This window comes from Girardinichthys multiradiatus, chromosome 10 (genome assembly GCF_021462225.1).
Source record: "Girardinichthys multiradiatus isolate DD_20200921_A chromosome 10, DD_fGirMul_XY1, whole genome shotgun sequence".
NCBI classification, from domain to species: Eukaryota; Metazoa; Chordata; class Actinopteri; order Cyprinodontiformes; family Goodeidae; genus Girardinichthys; species Girardinichthys multiradiatus.
In genome coordinates this window covers 21,795,331-21,807,441 of record NC_061803.1, presented here as the reverse complement: position 1 = coordinate 21,807,441, position 12,111 = coordinate 21,795,331, and the positions used below count along the sequence as shown (strand labels likewise).

The window sequence follows — 12,111 nt, the reverse complement described above, 5'->3', positions numbered from 1 at the left end:
TTCCTTTGTTAGCCAAAACCGCTAACTGCTAATGCTATCATCAGGAAGGTCCAATACTTTTATCCGGTTTGTCGCCATTTTGTGAGAGTCATAGACGTTCCTTTCCGCCATTTTAGTAGTCTATTTTTCCATATGATGGCTAGTTAACAACATAAACATTAATTTTCCAAAGGATTTTGGATTTTTAATTTGTCAAATAATACTTCCTTAAATATTATTTTACTAAATAATGGTGGCTGTTTAAAGCCATCAATTGATGAATCAATTGCCCAAAAAGGTTATGATATTGCCAAATCATTCTTTATAATATTTTATTTAAAAAATGTTTTATCTACCCTTCTGATTTGCATTGCAAACTGCTGTTTGAACAAGTTTTAAAACTAAAATAACTTTATTTCCAAATTGATAAAAATAAACATTGGTTCTTAAACATAAATATCCACAATGAACTGGGAAATCATTGCATACTCGTACTCGTCGTCTTCCGCTTATCCGGGACCGGGTCGCAGGGGCAGCAGATTCAGCAGAGACGTCCAGACGTCCCTCTCCCTAGACACCTCCTCCAGCTCCTCCTGGTGGAGCCCAAGGCGTTCCCAGGCCAGCCGAGAGACATAGTCCCTCCAGCGTGTCCTGGGCCGTCCCCTGGGCCTCCTCCCGGTGGGACGTGCCTGGAACACCTCCCGAGGAAGGCGTCCAGGAGGCATCCGGTATAGATGCCTGAGCCACCTCAACTGGCTCCTCTCGATGTGGAGGAGCAGCGGCTCTACTCCGAGCCCCTCCCAGATGGCCAAGCTCCTCACCCTATCTCTAAGGGAGTGCCCGGCCACCCTACAGAGGAAGCTCATTTCAGCCGCTTGTATCCGGGATCTCGTTCTTTCGGTCATGACACAAAGTTCATGGCCATAGGTGAGGGTAGGAACTAGACCGACCGGTAAATTGAGAGCTTTGCTTTTCGGCTCAGCTCTCTTCACCACAACGGACCGGCACAGTGCCCCCATTTCGTGGGCGTTGAAGTCACCCAGCAGAATAATGGAGTCCCCGGGAGGGGCACTATCCAGCACGCTCGACAGGGACACCAAGAAGGCCGGGTACTCCGCGCAACCGCTCGGCCCGTAGGCCGAGATGACAGTCAGAGACCTATCCCCAACCTGAAGGCGCAGGGATACGACCCTCTCATCCACTGGGGTAAACCCCAACATGAGACAACTGAGCTGGGGGGCAACAAGCAAACCCACACCAGCCCGCCGCCTCTCCCCGTGGGCAACTCCAGAGTACAGGTCCTTCTCAAAATATTAGCATATTGTGATAAAGTTCATTATTTTCCATAATGTCATGATGAAAATTTAACCTTCATATATTTTAGATTCATTGCACACTAACTGAAATATTTCAGATCTTTTATTGTCTTAATATGGATGATTGTGGCATACAGCTCATGAAAACCCAAAATTCCTATCTCACAAAATTAGCATATTTCATCCGACCAATAAAAGAAAAGTGTTTTTAATACAAAAAACGTCAACCTTCAAATAATCATGTACAGTTATGCACTCAATACTTGGTCAGGAATCCTTTGGCAGAGATGACTGCTTCAATGCGGCGTGGCATGGAGGCAATCAGCCTGTGGCACTGCTGAGGTCTTATGGAGGCCCAGGATGCTTCGATAGCGGCCTTTAGCTCATCCAGAGTGTTGGGTCTTGAGTCTCTCAACGTTCTCTTCACAATATCCCACAGATTCTCTATGGGGTTCAGGTCAGGAGAGTTGGCAGGCCAATTGAGCACAGTGATACCATGGTCAGTAAACCATTTACCAGTGGTTTTGGCACTGTGAGCAGGTGCCAGGTCGTGCTGAAAAATGAAATCTTCATCTCCATAAAGCTTTTCAGCAGATGGAAGCATGAAGTGCTCCAAAATCTCCTGATAGCTAGCTGCATTGACCCTGCCCTTGATAAACACAGTGGACCAACACCAGCAGCTGACACGGCACCCCAGACCATCACTGACTGTGGGTACTTGACACTGGACGTCTGGCATTTTGGCATTTCCTTCTCCCCAGTCTTCCTCCAGACTCTGGCACCTTGATTTCCGAATGACATGCAGAATTTGCTTTCATCTGAAAAACGTACTTTGGACCACTGAGCAACAGTCCAGTGCTGCTTCTCTGTAGCCCAGGTCAGGAGCTTCTGCCGCTGTTTCTGGTTCAAAAGTGGCTTGACCTGGGGAATGCGGCACCTGTAGCCCATTTCCTGCACACGCCTGTGCACGGTGGCTCTGGATGTTTCTACTCCAGACTCAGTCCACTGCTTCCGCAGGTCCCCCAAGGTCTGGAATCGGCCCTTCTCCACAATCTTCCTCAGGGTCCGGTCACCTCTTCTTGTTGTGCAGCGTTTTCTGCCACACTTTTCCTTCCCACAGAGGTGCCTTGATACAGCACTCTGGGAACAGCCTATTCGTTCAGAAATTTCTCTCTGTGTCTTACCCTCTTGCTTGAGGGTGTCAATAGTGGCCTTCTGGACAGCAGTCAGGTCGGCAGTCTTACCCATGATTGGGGTTTTGAGTGATGAACCAGGCTGGGAGTTTTACTGGCCTCAGTAACCGAAGCTTATGCGTCTCCAGTAAGTCCATGTTCACTGTTTATCTGAAGAGAAGTCGAAGAGTAAAAAACTCGATCAGATGCAACACTTGCTCCATTACTGCTGTCCAGGTTTGAGGATGCAGTAAAGGGGCAGCAGAACTTTTACCACTTTCCCCGTTTGCTCCAGTCCTTTGGAGTGAAGTGAAGACATTTAGGATCTATGCGCAGATGATTAGGTTCATAGCTCGTTTAGAGACCCTTTTAATGATATGCTAATTTTGTGAGATAGGAATTTTGGGTTTTCATGAGCTGTATGCCAAAATCATCCGTATTAAGACAATAAAAGACCTGAAATATTTCAGTTAGTGTGCAATGAATCTAAAATATATTAAGGTTAAATTTTCATCATGACATTATGGAAAATAATGAACTTTATCACAATATGCTAATATTTTGAGAAGGACCTGTAGAAGAGAGTCCAACCCCTCTCAAGGAGATGGGTTCTAGAGCCCACGCTGTGCGTGGAGGCGAGCCCAACTATTTCCAGTCGATATCTCTCGACCTCCCGCACAAGCTCAGGCTCCTTCCCCCCCAGCGAGATGACATTCCACATCCCTAGAGCCAGCCTAAACATCCGGGGATCGGGCCGCTGAGGTCTCCACCTTCGTCCGCCACCCAATCCTCTTTGCACCGGTCCCTCACGGTTCCCCCTGCAGATGGTGGGCCCACTGGGGGATGGCCTCGCGTCTCTCGTTCGGGCTTGGCCCGGCCAGGTCCCGCGAGGAGCGACCCGGCCACCAGGCGCTCTCCAGCGAGTCCCGACCCCAGGCGTGGCTCCAGGGTGGGACCCCGGCTCCGCCGTACCGGGCAACGTCACGTGCCTCGATATTTTTGTCCTCATGAGGGATTCTTGAACCGCTCTTTGTCTGACCCATCACCTGGAGAGGCGTGATTGGGAGGAATGGCCTCCCTGATCTGAATCCGAGTAATGTTTTGTTATTGGACTTCTGTGCTAGTCACGGATTGTCCGTAATGAACACCATGTTCAAGCATAAGGGTGTCCATCAGTGCACTTGGCACCAGGACACCCTAGGCAAGAGGTCGATGATCGACTTTGTTGTTGTATCATCAGACCTTTGGCCGCATGTTTTGGACACTCGGGTGAAGAGAGGGGCTGAGCTGTCCATTGATCACCACCTGGTGGTGAGATGGATCCGCTGGAGGAGGAGAAAGCTGGACAGACTTGGCAGGCCCAAGCGCATAGTGAGGGTCTGCTGGGAACGCCTGGCAGAGCCCTCGGCCAGGGATGTATTCAACTCCCACCTCCGGGAGAGCTCTGACCAGATCCCGGGGGATCACACTCCTCAGCCTCCCTGGTAAGGCCTACACCAGGGTATTGGAGAGGAGAGTCCGGCCGATAGTTGAACCTCGGCTTCAGGAGGAGCAGTGTGGTTTTCGTCCCGGCCGTGGAACACTGGACCAGCTCTATACCCTCTACAGGGTACTCGAGGGTTCATAGGAGTTTGTCCAACCGGTACACATGTGTTTTGTGGACCTGGAGAAGGCATTCGACTGTGTCCCTCGTGATGCCCTGTGGGGTTGCTCCAGGAGTATGGAATCGGGGACCCTTTATTAGGGGGCCATCCGGTCCCTGTACAAGCGGAGCAGGAGTTTGGTCCGCATTGCCGGCACTAAGTCGGACCTGTTCCCGGTGCATGTTGGACTCCGGCAGGGCTGCCCTTTGTCACCGGTCCTGTTCATAACTTTTATGGAGAGGATTTCTAGGCGCAGCCAAGGGCCGGAGGGGGTCTGGTTTGGGGACCAGTGGATTTTGTCTCTTCTTTTTACAGATGACGTGGTCCTGCTGGCCCCCTCTAGCCAAGACCTACAGCATGCGCTGTGGCGGTTCGCAGCCGAGTGTGAAGCGGCTGGGATGAAGATCAGCTCCTCCAAGTCCGAGGCCATGGTACTCGACCAGAAATGGGTGGCTTGTCCTCTTCAGGTTGGAGGGGAGTTCCTGCCTCAAGTGGAGGAGTTTAAGTATCTCAGGGTCTTGTTCACGAGTGAGGGAAAAATGGAGCGGGAGATCGACAGACGGATCGGTGCGGCTGCCGCAGTAATGGGAAATCATTGCATTATTTTTAACTGGTTGCCTTTTCCCTTTTATTTGCATAGAATTCATTAGTTTCATTGGCATGGTAGTTTTAAATTTTACTAGCCTAGTTAAAGAGATAGGACTGAAACAATATTCAACTTGGAGTTTAATTGTTTTTGTTAATAAATTCAGATTTTTTAACTTATTTTCATTTTGTGAATTTATTCCATATGTGTGCAGAGTTCGTTGTTTTGAGAATGCCAGTGCTCGAATCACTTTTTCATCTATTAATCTACTACCACTGCTATATTGGGCTGGTATTCATAGGACAATACTTGACAGACCGAAAGTTGTTTGGTTAAATATTGAATAAATAAACTTAAAAATATATATTTACACAACAAGCAACTGTACTACAGGATGTGGATTCAAATAAATCCACACTAGAAAAACCAGCCTCAGCATATATCGGCATGGTACGACATGTTCTATTATATCGATATGAAATTACTTAATCCTGTTGCCATCGTCGCAAAATAAAAACAATTCTGGGCAGGACTGAGCCTCAAATGTTTCATCATCTTACCAACACCTCTGGTTTGGTTTACATTGTTATTAATAGGTTGCTCAGCAACAACTAACCTAATAAGCAAGTTTGCCAACTTATAGCTGGAATAAGGGTGTGGCTACATTCCCAGCTTCTGAGACAAGTTGAATGCAGTGTTATGTTACATTTGGATTGTCTCAGAAGTCAAAGCTCAGATCTGGGAATGATGTCAAGCCCAAGTTGAGCTCGTTCTAGTAGTAAGTTGGAAAACATGTGGGCTAATTTTGGTTGTGCTAACTACTGGTAGCAATATGATTCGATAACCATTTATACCAATAAGACATAACACTATGAACACAGACAGGTAAAGTGAATAACGCATATCTTCATAATGCCACCTGTTATTGATTGGGATATATTAGGCAGCAATTGAATAATTTCTCCTCAAAGTTATGTGTTACAATCAGGACAACTGGGACACTGAAAGGATTTTAGGGAGTTTGACCAGGGCAAAAACTGTAATGGCTACACACCTGGGTCAGAGGTTCTCAAAACCTGGTTCTGAGAGTAAGGTGTCAGAATACACAGTGAATTACAGTTTGTAACTGGGGGCTGCATAACTACCGACCAGTGAGGGAGGAAACAGTACAGGTCCTTCTCAAAATATTAGCATATTGTGATAAAGTTCATTATTTTCCATAATGTCATGATGAAAATTTAACATTCATATATTTTAGATTCATTGGACACTAACTGAAATATTTCAGATCTTTTATTGTCTTAATACGGATGATTTTGGCATACAGCTCATGAAAACCCAAAATTCCTATCTCACAAAATTAGCATATTTCATCCAACCAATAAAAGAAAAGTGTTTTTAATACAAAAAACATCAACCTTCAAATAATCATGTACAGTTATGCACTCAATACTTGGTCGGGAATCCTTTTGCATAAATGACTGCTTCAATGCGGCGTGGCATGGAGGCAATCAGCCTGTGGCACTGCTGAGGTCTTATGGAGGCCCAGGATGCTTCGATAGCGGCCTTTAGCTCATCCAGAGTGTTGGGTCTTGAGTCTCTCAACGTTCTCTTCACAATATCCCACAGATTCTCTATGGGGTTCAGGTCAGGAGAGTTGGCAGGCCAATTGAGCACAGTGATACCATGGTCAGTAAACCATTTACCAGTGGTTTTGGCAGGTTTTGGCAGGTGCCAGGTCGTGCTGAAAAATGAAATCTTCATCTCCATAAAGCTTTTCAGCAGATGGAAGCATGAAGTGCTCCAAAATCTCCTGATAGCTAGCTGCATTGACCCTGCCCTTGATAAAACACAGTGGACCAACACCAGCAGCTGACACAGCACCCCAGACCATCACCGACTGTGGGTACTTGACACTGGACTTCTGGCATTTTGGCATTTCCTTCTCCCCAGTCTTCCTCCAGACTCTGGCACCTTGGTTTCTGAATGACATGCATAATTTGCTTTCATCCGAAAAAAGTACTTTGGACCACTGAGCAACAGTCCAGTGCTGCTTCTCTGTAGCCCAGGTCTGGGGATTGCGGCACCCGTAGCCCATTTCCTGCACACGCCTGTGCACGGTGGCTCTGGATGTTTCTACTCCAGACTCAGTCCACTGCTTCCGCAGGTCCCCCAAGGTCTGGAATCGGCCCTTCTCCACAATCTTCCTCAGGGTCTGGTCACCTCTTCTCGTTGTGCAGCGTTTTCTGCCACACGTTTTCCTTCCCACAGACTTCCCACTGAGGTGCCTTGATACAGCACTCTGGGAACAGCCTATTCGTACAGAAATTTCTTTCTGTGTCTTACCCTCTTGCTTGAGGGTGTCAATAGTGGCCTTCTGGACAGCAGTCAGGTCGGCAGTCTTACCCATGATTGGGGTTTTGAGTGATGAACCAGGCTGGGAGTTTTAAAGGCCCCAGGAATCTTTTGCAGGTGTTTAGAGTTAACTCATTGATTCAGATGATTAGGTTCATAGCTTGTTTAGAGACCCTTTTAATGATATGCTAATTTTGTGAGATAGGAATTTTGGGTTTTCATGAGCTGTATGCCAAAATCATCCGTATTAAGACAATAAAAGACCTGAAATATTTCAGTTAGTGTGCAATGAATCTAAAATATATGAATGTTAAATTTTCATCATGACATTATGGAAAATAATGAACTTTATCACAATATGCTAATATTTTGAGAAGGACCAGTATATTCTAGGAGCTATAACCATTACCCACAAAGCAAAATTGGTTCAAATTCTCCACATCTCAATCCAAAAACAGCATCTGTGGGATTTGCTGGACAAATAAATCCAATCCATAGAGACCCCATATCACAACTCACAGCACTTAGAAGATTTGCGGTTAACATGTGACAAAATACCACACCTTTAGGGGACTAGTAGAATCCATGCCTTGACAGGTCAGGGCTGTTGTGGCAAAACAAGGGCTACCAACACACTATCAGGTGGTCATAATGTCATGCCTAATCTGCACATTTTCTTTATTTTATGGATTCAAACTCTATGTCCAAAAACAGAAACAGTATAGTTCTTTGATAGACTGTCCAAATGGGATTCCAAATTCAGGAGGTGCTCCTATTGTGTTTCCAGCTAAGACCTAGAAAATCTTCTGAGTACAAACAGAATATATCATAGGTTTTTCTGAGCCTTTTTTTGTCATTGACCTTTTTACCAATTACTATTATAAATTAAATTTAGGTGTATTGTATTATAATTATGATTGAACTGGAATTTGGTTTTCATGACACATTCTTCCTTTTTTGTGATTTCTGTATACAGAAATGTATAATCAAATCAATGCATTCATATAATAGAGGCATATCTAATCTGATAACACAATGCAGTCAAATTCAGTTTATTATGGTTTCTCCTTAAAAATCTAAGGAAACCAATTGCTTCCGGTCAATTAGTAGACTTGAATTTTCCCTTTTTGGAAGTGATTGATCAATACAATTTTAAAATGTTTTTTTCTTTATCTGTGACAAATTAACAACAATCATTTCATGAGAGAAGGCAGAAAAAAAATTATTCCAACTTAATATGAATTTCTGCAATGTAAGTTATATTTCTTTATAACTGGATATGAAGTGGGCCTTTTTGTCCTGTAAAGTACTTAGAAATTACATTTAATGTAAACTGGTGCCATATAAATAAACTGAAAAATCTAATTTAGGTATGATTTCACCAAAGGGAAGGTAGCATTTCCAAGACAGATTTCCCCCCCCCCCATCTTGGATCTTGGATAATGTTTCTCCAAGTACAAATTGAAGTTCACATGAGATCGTTGTTCCTCAAACAGTTCTAAGTTCCTGTGGTGAGAATGCAACCCTAAAGTCTGAATGTTTGACCCCTTCCACCTCTAACTATCCATCATCTTACAGTTACTAATCACCAGTAGAATGTGCTCTTCTACTTGATTAAAACCCAAATGCTGTGTTGTTTTTAAAGGCTCTGCCAGCAGCCTGCTCTGCGCCTGTCTGTCATTGGTCGGTGGACAGCAGGAGCAGCAGCCAAGCTTCTTGGGTATCATGTCGGTTTCCTCTTCATCAGCGTGAGGATACGCTCCTCCCTGCTGAGCTCAATCAATCACACAGCTGCACATAATGTGGCACACATGTGGTGTCCTTTGCTCCAGCTCTTACCTGCCCACTGTCTGGTTGGCGAGCTGTCTCATCCGGTTGAACTGCTTCTTCATCTTGTGTTTTTCTGCGTTTCCACCGAGCGGCAGAGCCTCTCCGCAGATCTCATTGATGAATTAAAGTCCGGTCTCCGCGCTGATCGGTCATTAAATATCCGGTTTGGGCATCGCGGCGGACCGACGCGGCAAACAGTCGGTGATTTATTTCCAGCTCATTTTGTTTGTGAACACTGTGTTTCTGTCCTCTGCTTCGCTCCGCAGCTCCGGAGATGCTGAACCGACCCCTCTTCCCTGGCGTTGACAGCCCGACACTCCCCGCTGGTGCATCATGGGAAACGTAGTTTGCGTAGTTAATCTTTTCATAGGTACTCTTCAACTGTGAGTGACAGAATTTAAAACAAAAATGCAGAAAATCACATTGTGTGATTTTTAAGTAATTAATTTGCTTTTCTTTGCATGAAATAAATATTTGATCACCTAACAACCAGTAAGAATCCCAGCTCTCACAGGTCTGTTGGTTCTTCTTCAAGAAGCCCTCCTTTTCTCCACTCATTACCTGTATTAACTGCACCTGTTTGAACTCATCTGTATAAAAGACACCTGTCCACACACTCAATCAAACAAACTCCAACCTCTCCACAATGGCCAAGACCATACAGCTGTGTAAGGACATCAGGGATAAAATAGTAGACCTTCTCAAGGCTGGGATGGGCTACAGAAAAATGGCCGAGCAGCTTGGTGAGAAGACAACAATTGTTGGCTCAAATATAAGAAAATGGAAGAAGTTCAAGATAACGGTCAGTATCCTTGGTCTGGGGCTCCATGAGATCTCACCTCGTGGAGCATCAATGATCATGAGGAAGGTGAGGGATCAGCCCAGAACTACACTGCAGGACCTAGTCAATGACCTGAAGAGCTGGGACCACAGTCTCAAAGAAGTAAGTTAGTAACACACATCGCCAACATGGATTAAAATCCTGCAGCGCGCGCAAGGTCCCCCTGCTCAAGCCAGCACATGTCCAGGCCTGTCTGAAGTTTGCAAATGACCATCTGGATGATCCAGAGGAGGAATGGGAGAAGGTCATGTGGTCTGATAAGACTAAAGTAGAGCTTTTTGGTCTAAACTCCACTCGCCATGTTTGGAGGAAGAAGAAGGATCCCCAAGGACACCATTCCTACTGTGAAGCATGGAGGTGAAAACATGATTCTTTGGGGATGCTTTTCTGCAAAGGGGACCGGACGACTGCACCGTATTGAGGGGAGGATGGATGGGGCCATGTATCAGGAGATGTTAGTCAACAACCTCCTTCCCTCAGTAAGGGTATTGAAGATGGGTCGTGGCTGGGTCTTCCAGCATGACAGCAACCCGAAGCACACAGCCAGGCCGACTAAGGAGTGGCTCAGTGAGAAGCATCTCAAGGTCCTGGAGTGGCCTAGCCAGTCTCATTTGATATCTGTAATTGCAAACAAAGGTTTCTGTACCCAATATTAGGTTTTGTTTTTCTGATGTATAAAATATATCATGCAATAAAATGCTAAGTAATTACTTAAAATCACCCATATGATTTCTGGGATTTTTGTTTTAGATTCCATTGCTCAGTTTAAGAGTACTTATGATAAAATTATAATTAAAGACTTCTACATGCTTTACAAGTGGGTAAATTGGCAGGGTATGAAATACTTGTTTTCCCCACTGTATGTTTGTGTGTGAATGAATGAATGTGCCATTATAGGTCAATTATTTCTACTGCTAAAGAAAATGCTGTTGGTTTTTATTACTATCGCTGAACATTTATTAATTTGCCAAACATGGGCCTCAGTAGTGCTTTGGGAGTATCTCCACTTCATGCTGGTCACCAGTTTAGTCACACTCAGCTATTTGATGGTATTCCATTCCTCAATTATGGCATGTCTGCCACTGTGGTTGTATTGGTCAGTCTGGTACGAACAGCATGGCTGATTCAGTTGCAACATTCAGACGGGTCAGAACTTGGCGTAAAAAACATTAAAGCCTGGATCCACCTTGGATCAACAGCTCATGCTGCTGCTTGTGGGGCGTATTTTACTGACACACTTCCTGATCCTTTGTATCAACTACACATTAAATGCCACAGCCCACCTCGGTTTTGTTCCTGGTCATGTCCATCATCATGATCACATGATTTCATCTGCTGATGGCTATTTCCAGAAGAGTAATGCATCTTGAAAACAAAGCTCAAATCATCTTAAACTGGTTTCTTGGAAATGAGTTCCTTGTGCCTTCAGTCAACAGATCCCAATCTAATAGAGCACCTTTCAGATAAAGTGGAATAGATTTGCATCATGGATGTGTAGCTGACCAATCTGAGGCAACTTTGCAATGCTTTATGTCAGAATGGACCATTTTCTCCAACATGGAAGCTTAGAAAGGTTCCACCAATTATATGACCTAAAAATAGGTGAAGATTATAATCATCAGTCAAGCTAATTTACACAGCATTTACTTTGCTATCCAAAGTATATACCTTCATGCGCTCTAACCATTTTGTTGTCACTTCAAAACACTAAGTATATAATGTTTTTAAGAACAAATGTGACACCATGATGTGAAAAAATTTACATTTTTGTGAAAAATCAGGGAGAGCCTTGGCAGGTAAAGAGCGCCATCCTGAGGTGGATTCATTGATTTGCAAGTCCATTAAATGTATCCCTACCTTTTGAACGGTTTCACACTTCGTTACATTACAGGCACAGCCTTTTATGTATTTTATTTGGATTTTATATGAGAGACCAACACAAAGTAATGCTTGATTGGGGGGGTCATACATGATTTTAAATGATTTACAAATAAAGTGTGGCATGCATTTAAATTCAGCCCCTTTTACTCTAATGCCCTGTAATAAAATCTAGTGCAAACAGTTGTTTACAAGTCATGCAATTACTAAATAGAGTTCACCTGTGTGTATTTTATTCTGCAGGTAATCCATCATAAAGACCAAAGAACACAACAGACATGTGAGAGATAAAGTTGTGGAAAAGTTTAAAGCAGGGTTACATTATAAAACTATATCCAAAGCTTTGAATATCTTACAGAACTTCGATATTTTTAGCTGTTCAGTGGGTTAAAGAGGTAAAACCATTAGGATCAGATTCTAGTTCATCTTTGGCCAGTTTGTAGCACAGCCAGTCAAATAGTAGATCAGACATATTGAGATACAACATAACACTTTATAAAATCAATATGAT

The 12,111-nt window shown here is 44.2% G+C and overlaps 1 protein-coding gene across 7 annotated transcripts in view; it reads right to left on the bottom strand.

Annotated features, from left to right (window-relative positions):
• LOC124875178 (rho GTPase-activating protein 44-like) overlaps window positions 1-9,532 on the bottom strand; it is a 129,386-nt gene extending 119,854 nt beyond the window's left edge. For all 7 annotated transcript variants that reach the window (XM_047377128.1, XM_047377133.1, XM_047377129.1 and 4 more), the window contains exon 1: window positions 8,891-9,532. In XM_047377128.1, coding sequence (XP_047233084.1) covers window positions 8,891-8,943 — 53 coding nt within the window. In that variant the 5' untranslated portion in view covers window positions 8,944-9,532. The remainder of the gene's footprint in view (window positions 1-8,890) is intronic.
• Between the last annotated feature and the right edge of the window lie 2,579 nt (window positions 9,533-12,111).